The sequence below is a fragment of the Thamnophis elegans genome, chromosome 2 (assembly GCF_009769535.1).
Source record: "Thamnophis elegans isolate rThaEle1 chromosome 2, rThaEle1.pri, whole genome shotgun sequence".
Taxonomy (NCBI): Eukaryota; Metazoa; Chordata; class Lepidosauria; order Squamata; family Colubridae; genus Thamnophis; species Thamnophis elegans.
This window is the reverse complement of record NC_045542.1, coordinates 144,391,675-144,413,898: the sequence shown is the minus strand read 5'-3', so window position 1 is coordinate 144,413,898 and position 22,224 is coordinate 144,391,675. Positions and strand designations below refer to the sequence as shown.

General features: G+C 43.6%; 2 protein-coding genes across 2 annotated transcripts; one reads left to right on the top strand and one right to left on the bottom strand.

The window, feature by feature from the left end:
• Positions 1–1,068: 1,068 nt before the first annotated feature.
• Positions 1,069–12,435, bottom strand: RPUSD3 (RNA pseudouridine synthase D3). Its single transcript, XM_032212304.1, has 9 exons — positions 12,278–12,435; positions 9,990–10,129; positions 7,399–7,443; positions 6,640–6,736; positions 5,504–5,611; positions 5,215–5,299; positions 4,637–4,763; positions 2,910–3,049; positions 1,069–1,480 (listed from the first exon to the last, which is right to left on the bottom strand). Exons 1-9 carry the CDS (start codon positions 12,352–12,354, stop codon positions 1,274–1,276), a joined length of 1,026 nt encoding a protein of 341 aa, XP_032068195.1. The 5' UTR covers positions 12,355–12,435; the 3' UTR covers positions 1,069–1,273.
• Positions 12,436–12,624: 189 nt separating this feature from the next.
• Positions 12,625–16,740, top strand: JAGN1 (jagunal homolog 1). Its single transcript, XM_032211473.1, has 2 exons — positions 12,625–12,768; positions 15,270–16,740. The coding sequence occupies exons 1-2, from the start codon at positions 12,680–12,682 to the stop codon at positions 15,730–15,732; spliced, it is 552 nt and encodes a 183-aa protein (XP_032067364.1). The 5' UTR covers positions 12,625–12,679; the 3' UTR covers positions 15,733–16,740.
• The last annotated feature ends 5,484 nt before the right edge of the window (positions 16,741–22,224 follow it).

Sequence of the window (22,224 nt, the reverse complement as noted above, 5' to 3'; positions counted from 1 at the left end):
GTTTTATGAAATGCTGACATCTTGTATGATCAAACTATTTTCAATTTTATTATTTTTAATCCACAACAGCACAACAGCGGCTGAAACAGTTACTGTTACATGATCCAAGTCACTCAGAGAATATTTAAGAGTGGATTAGAGAACTTTTTGACCTGAAAACTCTGAGCTCCATGCAATCGAGAACAGGACATAAATATTTTTCTTTGGAATCAGCAGCAACCGCCTACTGTACGCCAAAGAAGTAATTTATTGGCAAAATCGTTCTGCAAATTCAGGGCTCTCCTTCGCATTTTTCACTATGTTAGCTCACTTGATAACTAAAAATAGTTTGAAAAAAACATTCCCCTAACTTTTCTCTGCCTGGATGCAGAAATGCCCACCTTAAAATACTGCATTTTTTGGAATATAAGACGCACCTTAGTTTTTGAGGAAGAAAATAAGGAGGGGGAAAATCCTGCCTCTGCCTACCAGCATCCATTGATATTCATCTGGCTAGTGTCCTTAGCAAACAGCCGGGTAAGCTTCAGCACATTAGCCTGATTCAGCACAAGCAGCTGATTGGCCGGTGGATCAGCCTCCCAGAATACCCCCCATCAGCTGTTCCCATAGGTAAACTTTACAACAGGTTTGTTGATTGTGAAAGCCCGTGTGCACACAATCACTACACTCACACGTGCCTCGTTGGGGCAGATACACAGCTTCAAAAATGCAGCTGATCGGTCCAGTGAGTACAGCAGGCGAAGTGCGGAACCGATCCGACAAGGTAGCAGTTGTTCCAGGTAGCCATTTTGGCCTCTGCACCTTTCCTTTTCACCCTTTGAAAGCTCCATTTGAGCAGCTGAGTTTGCAACCTCCAAAAGCTCTGTTTGAGAGGACGGCGGAGGCCGAAGGATGGGGTCCAGCAGTGTATAAAACGCACACAAATCTTTACCGTCTTTTGGGGGGAGGGGGAAGTGTGTCTTACACTCCGAAAAATATGGTACCTTCTGTAGCCAGATTATACCAACTAGTTACAAAGGAGGTTTTTACTTAGAAATTTCCTTCCTCTCATACTTTTTGATAAGCATTTTTTCCACTGCCAGTCATTTGTACGCCACCTATTCAAGCAACTGTGGAGGAATACATCTGAGCCTCTTCCCAGAAGGAGCAGAAGCTTTCTTCCACAATGACATGACTTTTTCCTTGTGTGGGCCTAGATTTTAACGGCAGCTGCATCCACTTGACTGGGTTGCCAGCAGTGAACGAATCCAGGACAAATGCTTTGCAGACTTTTTCACTGCTTGCTGCTCATAGGGGGCAGGTTAAGTCCCAGGCTACGAAGTGTCTGGAGGAAAAAAGGAGGAGGGGGCGCCACCAATAGAGTGCAGGAAGAACAGCAACCCTCAGGGAGCAGAAGTTGGTGGAGGTGGAGGTGAAGCTGCAAGCGAAACATCACTTGTGGCCGTAACCGGAGCTTTTGCATCAAATGTTCCTCCAGAGCCTATCAAGAGGTTGGGAGAGGAAGAGAAAGAATGCTACTATAAATAATTCCTATGTCAACCTACTTCCAACTGTTATTTTACAGGCGGTTCCCGACTTGCGCCCAGAATTGAGCCCAGAATTAACGGCCGTACATCACTGCAGTTATTAAGTAGGCTACCATGTGACTGGACCTGGGTGTTTTTTTTACAGTGGTTGTTAAGTGAACGTGGTAGTTGTTAAGCGAATGTATTTTATCCAATGAGTGTTTTTCCCCAGCAAGAAAACAGAAGTAAATGCCGGAAACCAATTTTAAAAAATGTCAACAAATTGTGCTTTTTCAAAAGGCAACTGGTCTTAGTTTTTCCTTGAAGACGTTTTGCTTCTCATCCCAGAAGCTTCTTCAGTTCTGGCTGAAAAACAAAGTCCAGTTGCCTTTTGAAAAAAACACCTTTGGGACAACCATGACCTGGATGACTGAGAATCTCCACGGATGTCAAAAATTGTGGTTATGTGACTGTGGGATGCTGCCAAGGACCGTTAGGCAAGCTGGCTGCCAAGCAACCAAAATGCAATCACACTAATGGCATTTGCAATGTCCCTCGGTCATGTGACACTGTTTCATGATGGTTTTGTCCAAAACCAGGACTAATGTCTGGCTTTCAGCAAAACGACCCACAGCAAACCATTGGTTCGCTGAAAGACCTTGGATTCACTTAACAACCATGTTGATTCGCTTAACTACCACCATAAAATTTCATAAAATCAGGTCAGTCACATGACTCAACTCTTTTTTATGACCGCCACTGTCAGCCCCAGACTGCCAGACGGCCCAGGGCCGCCATTCAGGTGGGGGAGGAGTGGCCAACTGGGACGCGCGCGCATGGGCATCAGCGGCCATGCCACCCTGCCAGGGAGCCACCGCCACTACCTGGGATGGCATTCCAGACACACGCCAACGGCCCACTTCACACGACTCCTGCATCCATGGGGTTGCCGACTGGCTAGCGGAGCCATCGTGAAGGAAAACAGCTGATCATTGGAGGGCGGGAAGAAGCAAGAGACTGAGGGGCTAAGCCTGGATGGGCGGCCAGGGGCGTGGCCGGACTGCAGCGGCCGGACTGGCAGCAAACAGTTGGTAAGAGGGCAGGGGTATAAAACACAAGGGGGAAGTGGAGCACAATACACGGGGTGGGTGAACTAACCATGGTAGCACAAACTTTAATTCCTTCTGGATGGTCGCTTTGTGCTGAGACCACATTTCTAGATGAACAGTCCCACCTCAACCTGTGTTGCTGGTTTTTCTTACACGGAACACCGAAACGTGACAAGTCACAACATTCCACTGTAAGGGGCAGGCTCCATTATGGTCGTACGTCGAGGACTACCTGCATAGAATGTCTCTACATATCTTAGACTGCAGGATCAATTTCTATTTTGCAATTTGGTACCTGTGTCCGGGGCGGAGTCTCCTCAGCAGGCAAGAGAAAAGGTTCTCCAAGAACTGTTCCCACCCGAGACGAATACACGTGGTCTCCTAGCAGAGGACTCAGGATCAAGGTCAGGTGAACCTGCAGCTGGTTCCGGAAAGCTGCCACAGAGAACACAAGAGAAGAAGAATAACACCTGAAGCTGGCCATCCCCACTAAGAAACATCAGCTCCAACTCCAATGGTTTGGCATGAACTGCTAAGTTTTTTTTTTTTAAAGACTTATAATAGAGCCATGATGAGGAACCTGTGGCACGCAGAGCCCTCTCCAGCTGCTCTTCTGGTTTCCATCTGGTCTTCACAAATGCTGGAGTGCTGAAAAATGGCCCGAAAAACAGCCAAAACCAGGCAAAAAACAGGCCATTTTTGGACCGTTTCCGGGCATTTTTCAGGCTGTTTTTGGCCGAAAAACGGCCTGAGAAAACGGCCCGGAAAACAGCCAAAAAACAGGCCGTTTTCCAGGCCATTTTCCATGCATGCTGGTTTGAGCACTTGCCATCACTGTAAGACTCTACACACGACATCCAAAAATAAGATAAAATAAAAACAAGAACGCTTTCTCACTCTCTCCCAATCCCCTGTCCCCAAAATACAATCTACACTGTTGTGTAGGACTCGAAAGGCCAAGGCTTAAGTACATGTTTTTTTCCCCCAGCATGCATTTTGCAAAGTGTTTGGAAATAAGTAGAGAAACAACAAAGTGATGGAACATGGAAAAAACACAGGAAGAAAAAGAACAGGTAATTTGGGGTGGAGCTGCAAAAGAAAGGGCCAAGAAAGACCATTAAAATGATAAAATTTTATAAAAGAAACTAAGAGGTACAGGAAAATGTAATAGTCAATTTGCCAGGGAAGCCCCATCCTCTATATAAATGATACCCTCAAATTCCATTCAGTTTGTAGGAAATCAAATAAAAATAATAGCTTATCTACAACTATGAGAATCACAACCTGATCTTAACGACTGCAATCAGAATGCCAGGATTGTGGTTGCTGAGCAAAGCAGTCATGTGAGCGTCTTGCTTAACAACCGCTTTACTCAATAACTGAGATTGGGAATTGTGACTGGGAACTCCATCACTAAGCAATGCAGTCATAAGGGACATGGTCATATGGCCATGCCAATTTATAACGACTGTTCCAGCAATTCCTGTTGCTGCCATTAAATGAATCCTGTATGGTCGTAGCATCCCACAGTCACGTGACTGCCATCTGCAACCTCCTGCAAGCTTCTCCACTGACTTTGATTGTCAGAAGTCAGCAGGGAAGGCGGCAAATAGCAATCATATGACAGCCATCATAATTTGGAACTGGTTGCCAAGGTCCCAAATAGCAATCATATGACTGCAGTGCAATTACGAGGACCATTGTTAAGTATCTCTCATTCAGCACCACTATAACTTCTAATGGTCACTGGATTAAAAGGTAAAGGTTCCCCTCGCATAAGTGTGCTAGCCGTTCCTGACTCTAGGAGCGGTGCTCATCTCCGTTTCAAAGCCGAAGAGCTGTCCAAATACGTCTCCATGGTCATGTGGCCGGCATAACTAAACGCCAAAGGTGCACGGAATGCTGTTCACCGCATTAATGCACATTAAAGAAGGGCTACCTGTAATCTGTTTTTCAGGAGAGTTTAATTGCCCACTTTGGGCTGTTGCCCCTTTAGGCCTCCTCTGCCCTACTGTAACTCACTTGTCACTGGCTGCAGCTGCAACAGGGCACAGCCCTCCTTTGAGTCTAGCACTTTGTAGTACGACAGTGTCCTTTTCACCTCCTTGGCTTGGAGGCTCTTGCGAGAAGGGGAAGCCACCGGCACTACCTGTAATCCAGACAAACATCAGCATTAGCACCTAGTAGGTTACCAGTCAAGTGCAAAGAGTCAAGACCATATGTTAAGCCCCATCACAGAAAATTTATTATTCAAGCCTACACACAAGAATCTAGTCAATTAACAGTCAGCATTAAACTGGTGCTGGACAAGAGTCAACGGAATTCCGGGAGAGAGGGGGTGGGTGGGGCCAGACTTCTTTTGTGATGATGCAAGGATTCTAAACTGATGATGCATTTAACTCCGCCCTCCCCAGGTCTGCTTGCTCTTCTCCCACATCACCTAACTAAATCTGTGCCCAAGGCAGGAAGTGCAATTCTAGATTGGCAATACTGGGATTTTTCTGAATCTATTACCCTTCTTGTCCGGAACAGCAGCTACAAGCTTTCCAGAACCACAATCTAAAGCTCCCCCATCCATATCCCCACCCACCCGCCCTTACCATGTCAAAGCCATCAACGTCCACCATCTTGAGGCCTGTATTAATTTCTCCTTCCGTAGCTACTGGAGTCCTGGTAGTAACGGCACTGCAAAGTGAAGGATATCAGGCAATGCTTTGGAAACAATAGGGAAAGTGCATGAAAAAAATAAAATGTTTCTTTAGGAAAAGCTTTCCTTAACTGATGCTCTCCAGATACTTGGATTGCAAATTTTCCAACTGAGGAAACTAATGATTTCACACTTTCCTGCTCATCCTCCCAAAAGGAAAACAATAGAAAATGTTTTCTCACCAGTAAGTAGCAACTGGATGTTTTTTCTTCTTGCGCTGACTATAAAAATCTTGTAGATATCGGGTGGTGTTTGGGCAGCTTGACAGCAGAACAAGTCCAGAACCTTCCCTACAAAATGCAAAGTCTTTTAGTCATCCATTCTTTAACAGGAGCTGTTAATAAATCTCATTGAATGGGCAAACTAAGGATTTGTTTGAGACCACTCAACTAATTTACAGAAGGGATCTGAACTTTGGACATTTTCCATTCTAAAATTCAGCTTGAGTTTATATCATATCATGAGCCATGCCTGGTTTAACCCATAATCCTGGATAATCATATAATTGGCTTGAATATACTAATCAAATCAGATAAACTATAGGTAGTTCTTGACTTATAATCAATTAAGCCCATAATTATGTTGGGATGATCATTAAGCAGGTCAGCATGTGGCATACCCAATTTATCAGATTTTGTTGCAGAAAGATCAAATCCGGAAAGCACACACAGATGACTGATTCAGCCGGATTCATTAACTTCTTTATATACATAATAACAGATGAATAAATGTACAATACTAATAGTAGATTCTTTCAATGTGGTAGAAGTTACAAGCAGAACACAAGCAGGAGAGAAGAGTTTCATTTCAGAGTTCATAGCAGACAGAAGTTTTAGTTTCGATTCTCAGCAGACTCAGATCTGTTTAAGCTCCCATTGGCTGACTTAGTTGCTATGCCTATTCATTGACGGACTTTGTTACCATGTTTCTCCCAGTCATGAATATTCTGGCACAATTTTATGACCCTTGTTGTGGAAATCAGTAAGTGAATGCAATGGGCATTAAGCAAATGTTATGGTAATTAAGCAACCCCATTGTTTCTACTGGGCATTTTTTGCTGGAAAACAGAAGGAAACACCAGATGCTGGCTGAGAAATTCTCGGAGTTGAAATCCCCAAGTTTTAAAGTTGCCAAGACCCGATTAAGAGTATCATATGATGATCTAGGAAGAAGCAACATTGTTTTTAAAATTAAGCAGGCCTGGAAGCTAGACGATGGAAGATAAGCAGCATGTGCATATATTACATCATGATATCCTGGTATAACTTTTGTCTACCACTTTTACATTTCCCTCTGGAACTAGGATTCAGCTACTTACTTTTCTGGAGCTTTGATCACCTGGAGATCTTGTGGGAGATTTAGAATCTGGCTTAGCTGTGGCAGAACAGATTGCAAAGTCAGGTCTTCTGGCTTGCCTATTGGAGGAAGAAAGAGCCTATCAAGGGCACACATTCCAACCAAATCTTATTTACCACTCCTTCACTTGTAAGAGATCTCTTTCCCTTACCACTGGAGATCTGCTTATCCTCCAGATTAAAATTAATATCAGTTCCCAATTTATTTTGGACTGCAAGGCAGTCAAACTGGTCAGTCCTAGAGGAGATCAACCCTGACCGCTCTTTAGAAGACCAGATCCTGAAGTTGGAACTCAAATACTTTGGCCACCTAACGAGAAGGAAGGACTCCCTGGAGAAGAGCCCAATGCTGGGAACGATTGAGGGCAAAAGAAGAAGGAGACCACAGAGAATGAGGGGGCTGGATGGAGTCACGGAAGCAAAAGGTGTGATCTTAAATGGACTCCAGAGGATGGTAGAGGACAGGAAGGCCTGGAGGAGTGTTGTCCATGGGGTTGCGATGGGTAGGACACGACTTCGCAACTAACAACAACACCCAATTTATTTTAAGAGAACACCTGTTATCTTCACATGTCTCCTTATTTGGAGAACAGTGCTAACAGAGCCAATATGCAAATATTGGTTTCACTGATTTATAAAGAATGCTTCACTGTTTCATTTATAAGAAAAGTATTCAAGATAGTCAGCTGTCCCATACCCCATTCAATCACAGGACTGCCTACCTGATATAGGGATACCACAAGGTTTGTTAATGGCCACGAGGGTACCTGAAATACAAAATTGAAAGGACAAGTGGCAATGAGTTCAAAACAATTCCAGAACAGGCTAATAGACTGCTCCATAATTCAAAATAATGCTATGGTGGGATTTTAAAAGCCACAAGTTATGGTGGGGTTGGCTTTGGGGGAATGGCTATCTTATCACACTTCCCAGTTCCCATGTTCATTCCTTTCTTCCCATTTTCTTTTAAATTGAGGGGAAGGAGAGAGAGAATATGTAGACATTTGAAAAATGTACAGAGTGCCTCAAGTTATAATCTCCCAGTTTACCACATAGGCAGTCCTTATTTAACAATCGTAAATTGTTAATCAATTACAAATTTCTTCTTAAGCAAAACAATCACTAAGTGAAACCATAATTGTGCTAATGATTTTACTTCAATTTTCTCTGCTTTAGTTTTATCAAGGTCATAAATGCAACGCTTGGTCATAAAGTTACTATTTCATAACTGTGGTAACTGAATGATGTTAAATGAGGACTACTTGAATCAACAGAAAGGATTCCATTGCAGATGTCTATGAATGACAAAACTAGCACTTAACAATAGCAATAGCACTTAGACTTGCATACCGCTTCACAGTACTTTACAGCCCTCTCTAAGCGGTTTACAGAGTCAGCATATTGCCCCCAACAATCTGGGTCCTCATTTTACCCATCTTGGAAGGAAGGAAGGCTGGGTCAACCTTGAGCCTGGTGAGACTCAAACCACTGGCAATTGGCAGAATTAACCTGCAATACTGCATTCTTAAAAACCACTTCTGATGTTCCATTGCAAAGTTTAGAAACCTGCAAGTCCAAATGTACACTCAGGTAGTCCTTGACTTATAATCATTCGTTTAGTGACTGTTCAAAATTACAATGGCACTGAAAAAAGTGACTAAGGAGCATTTTCCACACTTATGACACTTACAACATCCCCATGGTTACATGATCAAAATTCAGATACTTGGCAACTGGTTAATATTTACAATGGTTCCAGTGTCCAGGGGGGGCGGGGGGGTCATGTGATCTCCTTGCACAACTTTCTAACAAGCAAAGTCAATGGGGAAGCCAGGTTCACTTAACAACTGTGTTACTACCGCGAGTGGTGGCACCGGCGCACTAGGTGTCAGGGCCTAGGAGGCTTAGCTGCAGTAGTCCTAAGGTAAGGGGGTACAACATCCCCCCAAAATAAGACCTGGTGCTTATTTGGGGCCCCAAAAGAAAATAAGACCAGGCCTTATTTTCAGGGAAACACCGTAGCTTAACAACTGCAGTGATTCACTTAACAAGTGGGGCAAGAAAGGTCATAAAATAGAGGAAAGCTCACTCAGCAACTGTTTTGCTTAGCAACCGAAATTTTGGGTTCAATTGTGCTCATAAGTTGAGGTTTACCTATATACGAGATTCAGCATAGTTTGCTCAGCTATATCATTTACTAAATAAATCACATTGGCTGAGATCACACAGCATAGTAAGCCAACAACGAGCCACATTATAGCTTAGCTCATATCCCTCCAAGTCTTAAACAGATCTGCGTTCCACCAACCTTCTGACCCAGCCTTAGCAGAAGCAAGAAACAGACTCCTTGTCACAAAAAAAAAAACTTTCTTTACCTCTTGTGAATTAATTGCATTCACCCACTGAAAAGTCCAGGCAATAGTCCTTCGAAGAGTTATGAGTTCCTTGCGATAATTGTAAGGCTGTGAGCTCCCAGCCAAAAGGCTGAAAATTAAGTTCTGGCAAGCAGTCTTTGTGGCACGAAACACAATGAGCAAAATCTTCAGAAATACGAACTGTTGTCTCCTACGACAACCACCCCCCTTTCCTTCTATTTATTCCCAGCCAGGGAGGGGCCATTCAGCGTCCATGTGTACTTTGCTTCCCGAGTCGAGTCCTTGTTCTCTGTTGCTCACCTCTAACTGCTCTGCACATACGTGCATCTGGAACAAGCCCCAGCTGTTCCTCCTCCTCATTCATATCAGCCTCCAAAGGCAGCTGCCTCTCCGGTGGCTGGAAAATGTCGGACCCTGGCTCTATCTGTGCTTCCAATGCAGAGCATCCATCAGAGCCTTCCCCGGACTCCAGCACTGGTCCACGTTCCTCCCCAACCTCCTCAGAATCTGTTGCCAGCTCCACTGACAGCTGGCAGGCCACAACACAAGCAGGAGGAAGCTTCCTAATTAGATACATTAAGGCTCAATAAAACTCCAGTTCCCCTACTGGATCCAAGCAGATGTCTCTGGGAAAAGAACATACCCAATGATGTGAAGGCAAAACATTGCAGCTCTTTAGCTGCTGGGTACTAATTTGGGATATCGCATGAAGGTTCTGCACACTTTTCTGCACTTTCAAATCTCCTGCCATTTGGTTTTAAGGTTTGCCCATAAGCTCCAGTACAAGGATGATCAATCAGGCCTTCCAAATGTTATTGGGGTCTACTTACCATAAACCCCAGCTGGCAGAGTTAACCAAGGATGATAGGAATTTGAATTCAGCAACATCTGCAGGGTGCCCTACCTTTGGCTCAAGAATTATGAGAGAAGACACATACCATCCGCATGTACTATAGATGTTTTCAGGAGTTTCAACAACGAATCAGGCTCCAGTGACTTCAAGGGTTTCAAGTAGCTTATTTTATTGGGGGTTTCTCCCATTGACATGTCTACTTTTTTAAGGTTCAGCAAGTGATACCTAAGTCAAATGAAAATTGTTAAAAAAAAACCACGCTTGTATTCTAAGCCAGCTCTTATCTTCATATTAATTTTCTTTTTTGCAGTAATTTTTTTTTGGTTATAGATGAATACCTTACCACCACTAGATATTCTTGGCAGTTAATGACTGGAATTATGATCATCAAGAGTCACAAATGTAATGAGGGGGAAACCTGTGGAAGTCTAGATGTTGCTGTATAGATATGAGTGTTTGGAACTGCAGAGCAGCAACATCCAAACCACCACTACTTCCTTCATTGTACATAAGAGGTCAAGTGAATGGAAAGCAATAGCACTTAGACCAAAGGTGTCAAAGTCAATTTCATTGAGGGCCATATCAGGGTTGTGTTTGACCTTGGAGGGGCATAGTCAGGGTGGGCATGGCCAGTTCAACTGTTGGGGGCACCTATGGTGGCCAAGTGCTAAGGCAAGACTTCCCTTAGACTTCCCTCCCTCCCTCTCATTATAATCTCTCTCCTTCCTTCCTTCCCTCTTCCTTCTCTTTTCTCTTTCCTCATTTTTCCTTCCTTGCTCTCTTCCTATCTTCTCATCTTTTTATCTTTCCTTCTTCCCTTTCTCCTTTCCCATCCCTTCTTACATACTCATTTCCAGGGCAGCCCCGTGGGCCAGATCTAAGCATCCTGCGGGCCAGATCTGGCCCGCAGGCCTTGAGTTCGACTTCCCTGACTTAGACTCATATACCACTTCCTCTAAGTGGTTTACAGCGTCAGCATATTGTCCCCAAACAATCTGGCTCATCATTTTACCGACCTCGAAAGGATGAAAGGCAGAGCCAACCTTGAGCTGGTGAGAATCGAACTGCTGGCAGTCAGCAGTGAATTAGCCTGCAATACTGCATTCCTGCGCCACCACGGATGACCGGGGAGGAGAGATGTTTTAACGTGAACACAGTAAATGAATGAGAACTAATCTAAAGGATCATTCCATACTAATTTAGAAACAAAGTTAGCATCATTGACTTTGTCCATTTTGAAATTCTCACGGGGCAGCTGGGTGTTTTATATAACAATAATCTTTATTGTCATCGTACTTAAATACAACGAAATTGGTTATATGCAGCATGGCTGAAAACAGAGCTTTCTATACCTGTTGAATGAACACGTTTTACAAATATCCATGCTTAGAACTGGAAGCTTATGTAAATACAAATGGATTTGCTATTCTCTCTTCAATCTCAAACCAGGTAATAAGAGCGGGTTGTAGATAAATGAAACAGTCACTCAAATTTTCTTAGAAATACACTGAAATACAACCACAACCATTCAATATTTTCTTGCTCAATTCCCATCAATTTCATTCATGAATTTATTTGGAGAGGCAGAAAAAAGTAGCCCAAGGTAAATAGCTTTCCATTTATAAACTGGAGAAAGAAAAAACTATCCTGCACATCAATGTTTCTTAATCTTGGTAGCTTGAAGATGTGGGAACCAAGGTTGAGAAACATCCATGTACATTCAAGGTTGGTGCAATAAACAGGTCCAGTCAAAACCCGAAGGGCAGCTGGCTCGAATTGTCTCTCCGCTACTTTTCCTCTAATAGGAGAACTTCCAGCAATTTTGGAGTTGTGAGAACTGCAGGCAAGGGATGCAGCCACTGAAGTGTACAGGTAGTCCTCGGTTTACAACAGTTCATTTAGTGACTGTTCAAACTTGCAATGGCACTGAAAAGAAGTGACTTATGGCCATTTTTCACCCTTACGACCGTTGCAGCATCCGCATGGTCACATGAGTTACATTTGGATGCTTGACAACTGACTCACATTTATGACCGTTGAGGTGTCTCAGGGTCATGCTTTTGCGACCTTCTGACAAGCAAAGTCAATGGGGAAACCAGATTCATTTAACAGCAGTGTTACTAATTCAAGAACTGCAGTGATTCACTTAACGAATGTGGCAAGGCAAGTCGTAAAACGGGGCAAAATCTCACTTAGCAACTGTTTCACAAAATCAATTTCGGGTTCAATTGTGGTCTCAGGTCGAGGACTACCTATACTTCATCCCCCGCTGCATCCATTGCCGGCAAGTCATGCCCGTTGAGCTTCTGCCTGTTCCACACCGCACCGACAAAAACCCGCGCAGAAGAAGGCGAGCGAGTCGTTTTTTCTTACCAAGCCGGCGGGGTGCTAAAATGCGCGCGCAGCCTTCCGCGCGCGCGGGCCACGCGGCGGAGGCTAAGCCCGAACATCCCGAGCGCGCGGAGACTATCCCGGAAGCATCTGCTGCACGGGAGACAAAACGTGCGACGTTCTGCATATCTAGACAGATTACAGCACGGTGCCTGCTGGGAGATGTAGTTTCCTGAGAGAGGGGGGGGAAATGACGCATAGCACCGCCTCTTCCCATGCTTTAAAAAAAAAAAAACCAGGAAACCCCTCCCGCCCCACAGAGCAGCCATTGACTGAAGTGCAAATTCGCGGGAGGCGGGGCTCCAAGAGCAACACGTTTAAACACAGGCTGACGCGCATGCGCTCTTCGCCTTGGCGGTCGCTTTCTCTCTGCCCCTCGTGAAGATGGCTTCGCGCGTGGGACCTCGAGCCACGGGAACCGATGGCAGCGACTTCCGGCACCGGGAGCGCGTGGCCGAGCATTACCAAATGAGGTGGGGTGTCGCGCTCATGCACCCATTTAGGAAGCCACATTTATTTTTTTCTTCCTGTCTTTAAACCTGCATGTTGCAGCATCGGGAGCTGCCGCCTTCCTGCCTGCCCTGTCTGATCCGTGCTCTGCAATCTACTCGGCAGGACGATTGTCGTTTAGCTGCTCCTGCCGACCATTGAATTGGTGGCTTCCTCTAAAATGAGAATCTCTTACTGCATTAATTCCCTCCCTCTTTTATATATATCTATATCTATATATCTATATATATCTATATCTATATATATCTATATCTATATATATCTATATCTATTTATCTATATATATATATGTATATGTATATATAGATATATATATAGATATAGATTAGATAGATATAGATATATAAATATAAAAAAGCTCCTTTTCCCAAAGGCAAAAAGATGGGGACAGCATGCAGCTCGATTACATTTGAATAATGAGGTTAAGCGTTGCATTTGTTTCTCCTTAGATTGCATTTATTTTATTTATTTAGTTCGTTTGTCACTTATGTACTAGATAACAAGAATAAGAATAAACATGAATAAGAACACAGGAAATGGGTACAAATAAATGGGTACAGTAGGACAGGGACATTAGGCACGCTGGTGCACTTATGCACGCCCCTACTGACCTCTTAGGATTCTTGGTGGCTTGTCCTCTACCGTCACAAGCCTTAAGGATATCTATAAAAATACACAGCAGGTAGTGGCAGCATTTAGCTCAGTTCAAAACAGCTAAACAGGATTAGTACTTGAGTGGGAAAGCACCAGGATTTTTCTCTGGGCTGTAGAGAAGTCTGAGAAGTTGAAAAGCTTTCTGGAACAAATAGTAGCCAACCATTCTCTTTATTATTGCCCAGATAATGTGTCTTTGAGGTCAGCCACATTTGACCGGCCTCTTCATTTATAAAGATGCTCTTGCAAAGTTTGAATGAGAAATGTCCTTGTTAAACCAACGAAGCCATTTCTCGAGATCTAAAGGGAGTTTATTGGGAGAAGAAAGCAAGGGTGGTAAGTGTCACCTAAGACAGGCTTTCAAATGGAACAAATCCATTCAATCCAGCTAATTTTCATATCTTCATTTTAAATCCCATTTCCAATACTTGTTTCAGAGAGGTTGGCTGGAGAGGGAATGTGGGCCTCCTGTTGTTAAGCCTTCCTTGTTTTCTTAGACATTGTCCTCTGCTTTTTGAAGTAGAAAATATAGCTGTTTTAAAGTATCTTTACTTGTAAACACAGGCTTTAGCAGGATTATTGTTTTATGCCCGTCACTTTCAACTCATGGAAACTTTCTGGAGGAGTCCCCACAGTCTTCTTGGCAAGGATGTTTCATTTCAAGGGTTCTCTGATGTCGTGAATTTGGCCAACTGATCAAAGTAGTATTTGATACTTAAGCCAACCTTACTTACCGATTTATTTATTACATTCCTGCCTTTATCACTTGATAAGTATCTCAAAGTGGAGAACATAGCTAATACGGCGTCCTCCTCCTATTTCCCCTGCAGCAACAACCCTGTGAGCTGAGTTGGGCTGCAGGAGTGTGACTGATCAAGTCACCCAGCCAGCTTTCATGCCTAAGGCAGAAATAGAACTCAGTCTTCTGGTTTTTAGGCCAGCACCTTAACCACTATGGATTATTAGTTGATTGATAAAGGAACTGACTTGGTTTTTAGTAGTGGCTGAATGGGAAACGAAAGACAGACGCTATCTTTCCAGACCTTTAGCATGTTGACAACTTACCAGATCTTTGAATGGGCACCGTTCTACCATATTGGAAAGTGAGAGATTTGTCGTAATCTTAGAATAGAATAGAATAGAATAGAATCAGAACAGAATTCTTTTTTGGCCAAGTGTGATTGGACACACAAGGAATTTATCTTTGGTGCATATGCTCTCAGTATACATAAAAAGACATGAAAAGATACCTTCATATATTTGTGATCTAGGTGCCACAAGATGGATGTTCTTGGGAGGGGAAAAGCCAGGGTAAATGTGGTTGAAATAAATAATGTGTACTGTTGTCACATGGTGGCAATTTAGCCGGTGAAGCTTTTTTCCATTGCAATATCATTACATTGGGAAAAACAGTCACCGAGTGTTTGCTTGTTGTGCAATGATCAAAGCCCTGGGGCTTTGGGAGAAAAACATTTCTCATGAATGCCTCTTGACCTTTCTCACAAAACAGCTTTCCTCAAGGAAGCAAAAGCCTATCCTGTAGTTCAGGAGTGGGTAATGAAGCACCCGCTGGCAATTTTTCTTAATAGCTGCCAGATTGTCTGTAGTAGCTGGATATTTTTTCCCCAAAAAAGATTATTTAAAACGAAATAAAAGGAAGCACCCATTGTAAAGAAGTACCCATTTTATTTATGCAGGTAGTCCTCGACTTACAACCACAATTCAGCCCAATTTTTCTAAGCAGGACAGTTGTTAAGCACAGGATCAAACTCACCAATTCCTCCTTCCGTCTTTTCTCTGCTTTCCACAGTGTATCTCTCAAATCTGAGATTAAGAAGTTGATCTACATGCAGGTGGGCCTGTGGCTGTTGGTGGCAGCACAGATGTGCGTAGCTCACTTCAAACTTCTACCCCATGACAAGGTGGCCATGCCTTACCAGTGGGAGTACCCATACTTGCTCAGTATCATCCCTTCCCTCTTTGGCCTCTTCTCCTTTCCCCGAAACAACATCAGCTACTTGGTGATCTCCATGATCAGCACTGGCCTCTTCTCGGTGGCGCCTCTCATCTACGGCAGCATGGAGATGTTCCCGATGGCTCAGCAGCTCTACCGCCACGGCAAAGCTTACCGTTTCATCTTCGGCTTCTCTGCGGTCTCGGTCATGTATTTGTTGGTGGTGGTGGCGGTGCAAGTTCACGGCTGGCAACTTTATTATAGCAAAAAGCTCTTGGACTCCTGGTTCACCAGCACTCAGGAGAAGAAGAAGAAGTAGTAAACAAAGGGGTTGGCAGCTGCATGCATCAACACTCACTTTGGATCGAGGGATGGGGAAGAGGGAGAGGTCTCCTGAGGGAGAGGGAGTTGGTGCTCTTGGGTTTCTCTCACATTCATACTGAGCAAGTGGGAGATCCAGGGGTTCCAGCTGCCTGAGTGAACATTGAACTGGGTTTGGTTGTTTTTCTGCTTGTGTGACTTACAACTGGGAGTTGTAGGCTTGGGTAGTCCCGCTTTGGAAGGGATCCTTCCAAAGGAGAGGCAGTTGATACCCTTTAGAGCAGGGGTGTCAAACTCATGGCTCGCGGGGCGGAAGCGTCACATGATGGCCACGCCCAACCCCCTTTTTAGTGAAGGGGGGGAAATTGCGATACGTCACATGACGGCAACGTGTTTGACAGCCCTGTTTTAGAGAAATGCTTTCCTCACTTGACTTAGGCAGATGAGACTTGCTGGAGTCTCCTGTTGGTTTGAACGAACCAATGTTGAGCTATGCCACATGCACTTTAAAAGATTCACCTGTGCACTATCTTGAATTAAGCTGTGAATAATTGGATCCTAGTAGAAATAGGAAAGCAGCACACAAGGCCAGGAACCCCCTCACTCACTCCCCTTCCCCTCACTCACTCCCTCCCTTCCTTCCTTGCTTCCCCCACTTCAGAATATTATATGATCCAACCCAGTCAAAAGATGTTTGTTGTGTGTGCTCATGCTCCCAGGAGCAGCTACTTACCCTGGTGGTAAGAGCTGCCACCCAATTTTACTCTTTCTCCAGCCCTACCAACAAGGGATTGGTATATGCCAAGCACTGAGGCTTCCCCTGCTGAATTTCCCCTCAGCTTGACTTGCTGTCTTCCCCTGTAGGGCCCAACCATGGAGGGCCCAACCACGTTCCAGGGACTGTTTGCCTTTTTTTAACAAGCTATCTAGGTGTTCCAGGAATGGCTGCCGCCACCCATCTCTGCTCTCATGCTTGTGAACCAAATAAAGTGCTATCTTAAAAGTCCTGCGCCAAGGTCTTTTATGGATTGGAAGTGGGTGGGTGATGGCTGTGATAGGCAACTGATAGCAGTTATATCAGTGTTTCTTAACCTTGGGTACTGTAAGGTGTGTGGACTTCAACTCCCAGAATTCCCCAGTCAGCCTAGCTGGCTGGGGAATTCTGGGAATTGAAGTCCTCACTTCTTAAACTGGCTATGGTTGTGGAAAACCGAAGTGCATGCAGCATATTTTTTTCTTCCATTCTAGCTTCCTAGCAGATGGTCTTTAACTCAAGCTCTCGTTCATTTTGGCAATAGCCACTGGCCATTAGGACCAATAGGCAGCAAGAGCGCAAACATTTCTCAATTTGCATAGTATCAAGACAGACCTTTTTACTGCTGCGGGCTACAGGCAACTTGATGGACAGATGGGCAATGGGAAAAACTAAAGTCAAATTTAAGCAGATTCTTTGCCCCTCTCCCTTCTCTTTCTCCCTGCTCATCAGGTTGCCAGCTAAGGAGCAAATATTCAGGTGTATCTGTCCATACATGTTTTAAAACATGCCATGCACATATATGCAGTTTTTCTTGATGGCAGCCACCAGATTTGTAGGAATGTTTTTCCCTCCACAGAGGAAGGAACAGCAGAACCATAATGGTGGATTTTAATTTCTTCGAGAGAGGTGATAAGAGAAGGAAGAATGGTTTAGGTAAAGGTTCCCCTTGCACATATGTGCTAGTCATTTCCAGCTCTAGGGGCGGTGCTCATCTCCGTTTCAAAGCCGAAGAGGTAGCGCTGTCTGAAGATGTCTCCGTGGTCATGTGGCCAGCATGACTAAACGCCGAAGGTGCATGGAACGCTGTTACCTTCTCACCAAAGGTGGTCCCTATTTTTCTACTAGCATTTTTACATGCTTTCAAACTGCTAGGTTGGCAGAAACTGGGACAAGTAACAGGAGCTCACTCCGTTCTGTGGCGCTAGGGATTTGAACTGCCGACCTTTCTGATCGACAAGCTCAGGGTCTTGGCCACCAAGTCACCATGTCCCTATGGCTTAAAGAAGCCGTAAAATTACCAAAAAAAAAAAAATGGCTTCTGATAAAACACATTTACTTGATGGAAAAAGGTAGTGTATATTTCAGGCAACAGCACTTAAACTTATATACCACTTCTTAGTGCTTTATAGTTCTCAGGGGTTTACAGAGTCAGCCTATTGCCCCCAACAATCTGGGTACTCATTTTACCCACCTCGGAAGGATGGACAGCTGAGTCAATCTTCAATCTTAAGTTCCCACTCCAATGGATCTGTGGGTTTGCAGAATGACCTATCAATGTGCTTGATTTTTCTGTGAAACGATATGTTTTTGACATAAAGTTTAATACTGTACCACCAGCATTAAGAGGCCAATGAAAATCCTGCCCCCAAGGAAGTCACATAACCGTTCAGGAATTTTTTTTATGGTAATGGAGTACAAGTTAATTCTTCATGATTTTTTTTTCCCCCTGTGGAGGAGCTTTAGAGAAACCTCATAAGAAACACAAGCAACAGAATAAAAAAAGAATCAATACGTTTGGTTCGGTTCGGATAGGGATAAGGATTAAGAAGTTAGAAAGGCTTTGCTGGAAAGCTTCAAAATAATATTTCAAATAATACAAGTTATATTGTGCAAGATGTCCCACGCAAAATAGGTCAACAAAAAACCAGAGAGAAAGATAAGAGGATATCTGAAAGACGGGGCTGCCAGAGAGAAAAGGAAATCCATCAGTAAAAATAAGTAGATTGTTTGATTCTACTATACTTTGATAGTCTTGCCATTAGGGCACATTATGTACAGTGGTGGGTTGCCATTTTTTTTTTTACTACTGGTTCGGGCGCACATGCTCTCATGCAACGCTTCTGCGCATGCTAAAGCCATTAATCCGGCCTGCATGGACCAGAAAACTGTCCACGCCCATCCAGTCACATGCCCACCTAGCCATGCCCACCTAGTCACATAACCACCTAGCCATGCCACCCAACTATTCCACCTCCCCCCAACAGTCTGAGGGACCGTGAATTGGCCCCCTGTTTAAAAAGTTTGACAACCCCTGTTCTAGGAGATCATCTGTTTTGAACGGCTTGAAGTGGGACATCCTGAAATATCCAAATAAATAAAGGCCTGTTGAAGAAGCAAGATCACGTGAAGTGTTAATACCTTGGTAAGGCCACACTTGGAATACTGCATTCAGTTTTGGTCGTCACGATGTAGAAAAGATGTGGAGACTAGAAAGAGTGGAGAGAAGAGCAACAAAGATGATTAGGGGACTGGAGACTAAAACATATGAAGAACGGTTGCAGGAACTGGATATGTCTAGTTTAATGAAAAGAAGGACTAAGGGAGACATGATAGCAGTGTTCCAATATCTGAGGGATTGCCACAAAGAAGAGGGAGTCAAAGTATTCTCCAAGGCACCTGAGGGTAGAACCAGAAGCAATGGGTGGAAACTAATCCAGGAGAGAAGCAACTTAGAACTGAGGAGGAATTTCCTGACAGTTAGAACAATTAATCAGTGGAACAACTTGCCTCCAGAGGTTGTGTATGCTCCAACACTGGAAGTCTTTAAGAAGATGTTGGATAGCTATTTGTCTGAAACGGTATAGGGTTTCCTGCCTAGGCAGGGGTTGGACTAGTAGACCTCCAAGGTCCCTTCCAACTCTGCTATTGTATTATTGTATTAAGAAAAGCTCACCAGTCTCCAAAGTCATTAAGAAGTCAAAATGTTCCTAGTATTCCAATAAAATCTTAAGTCAACTCAAGTTCAGCTCCTGCTCACTTCATGGACTCACCCCTGTATTTCCTTGACTGTCTTGAAGGAGATATGTTGTTGTTTTGGTGCCTTTGAGTTAGGGTGATCTTGGCGAGCTTTCAGAAGTTGCTTCCTTCTTAGAGCCGAGAGGGAGGGACTGGCATAAGTCCCCAGCTGGCTTCATGCCTAAGGCTGGTCTAGAACTTACAGTCACCTAGTTTCTACCCTGATGCTTTAATCATTGCAACAAAGTGGCTCTTTGATTTAATGGAAATCAGCTAAGGCCAGCTGGGTGCAGCTATTTAAATGCAGATTGGGAGGGGAGGAGAAAAGAAATAATCATCACAGGGCAGTGGTTAACCACTAGCAGATTTCTGAAAACTGATGGTTGTTAGGATAAACTCAGAATTCTGTAGTACAAGATCGAAATGTTTATTCCTGGAATGTTGTACCGTAATGCTAGGAAAGTGGCAGGCATTTACAACAAGAAAAGCCACATTTTTCTTCTTCTGAAATAATTTAAAACGAAACAAGGAAAAGTGCAGGCAAATAAAGCAATGTTTTTGCTGGGGTTTTGGTTGGGGCCAGGATATAATGAATCTGCTCCAGCTAGCTCTTAACATATTTTGATACGCCTAAGTTGCTTCTTACCAGCCATCCTTTACAGAAGAGACAGTTAGTTTTTCCATGCCTACTTTTTGGGTACCGCAGTTACAGTATATCTGTTCACGGTTGCTTCCCATTCTTGAAAATGTTTGTTTCTCCTGGGCTCTTTGCCGGTTTTCTCAGTTCCAAGTGAAAATGTTCTATTTTATGCTCTCTTCCATTCTTTTTTTTTATATATATTATTTTATTTTATTTTTGTTACATAGACAACATAATCACATAACAATAGAAAAGGAAAGGCAGAGGGAAAAGGGAAAAAAACCCACACACAAGAAAAAAAGTTTCATCTAATATAACTAAAGGCCTCATTTTCATTCTACAATATATATTCAGTTAACATTAGCAACGGCACTGAAAGAAAATGACTTATGACTGTTTTTCATGCATACCACAGTTGCAGCATCCTTTGGTCACGTGATCAAAATTCGGATTCCTGGCAACAGGCATGTATTTAGGATGGTTGTAGTATCGTGGAGTCATCACCTTCTGACAAGCAAAGTCAACACACTGTTATTCACTTAACAACTGCAGTGATTCACTTTAACAACTGTACCAAGGAAGATCATAAAAAGGGGCAAAATTTACTTAACTGTCTTGCTTAGCAATGGAAATTTTGGACTCAGTTGCGGTCGTAAGTCTAGGAACACCTGTATACAAAACTGAAAATATACATGGATTTTAAGGAGGAGTGGTGACTCAGTGCTTAAAGATGCTGAGCTTGCCAGCTGGAATGTTAAAGAGCCCAGATTTGAGACCCGAGCACCATTGACAGGGTGAGCTTCCATTACTTGTCCTAGTGTTCTGACCTTGGCTTCTCCAAACCACGAAACAGACTCCTTGTCCCAACAAAAAATCTCTTTTTATTAAGTTACTGTGAATTCCTCTCATTCACATCCAGCAAAGTCTTTCAAGGGTGGATTTATAGTCACAGACCTTATCTGGCTTGGAGAGCTGCCAGGCCGATATCTTCAGAACTTGGCAAGGTGTCTCAGAGAGTCACTAATCAATTAAGCTAACGAATTGCCTCCTGCAAACTCCACTCTCCTTTCGCTCCTCTTTTATTCCCTATGGGAGGGGCCATTCACCATCCACCTGTGGCCTTACTCCCAGGTTGACCCTTGTTCCTTAGCTGTTCCCATCGTCTGGCAACTCTGCGCCTGCACACACTGAGAACAGACTCCCGCTGTTCTGCCCCATTGATCTCCCACTCCGAAGGCAGCTGATAACTGTCAGATGGCCCTGGCCTCATCTCTGCCTCTGATGTAGACCCCTCATCAAAGCCTTCCCCAGACTCCAGGACTGGCCCATGTTCCTCCCCAACCCCCTCACTGTCCGAGTCTGTCACCAACTCCACTTGTGGACTACAACACCTAACTCCTTCCCACCCAAAAGCATGCCTATGTGAGTAGATAAATAGGTACCATTTTGGAAGGAAGGTAACAACATTCTGTGCGCCTTGGCGTATAGTGATGCTGGCCACAAGACCATGGAAAGGGTCTTTGGACAACAGTGGCTTCTTCAGCTAAGAAATGGAGATGAGCACTGCCTGCTGGAATCAGAATGACTTGATAAGGGAAACCTTTATCTTTATACATGGGATTGACTATAAAAGGGAGAGAGATGCTGTTTGAGTCAGTACAAAATTAACTTGTAAAATAGCTAGTTCACACAAGAGGGAGCTCTTGATTGATTTTTATTGTTTTTTTTTTTTTAAGTTTCATACAGCAAGCAAATCTGTCTAAGTTAGTTCTTTGGCAAAAGCCCAAACGCAGATTAAATGCTGCCAGTGGCTTTCATTCTGAACCTAAAGCATGAAGAGCAGTGAAAGGCATTGGGAGGAAAGCAAGTTAATGTACCCTTTCCAAATAAAACCTGGCCCAGTGTTTCCTAATTTATTTTCTCTCTCAGGGCTCCTTGTCGCTTTAAAAAATTATGGACAGCCCCAAGAGAACTTTTTTTTCTGTATGCATTATATTAAATCAATATTATTGTGAAATATTAAAATGAATATTGTACAATATTGACAATACTGTAATTTATGGCAATACAATAAATAA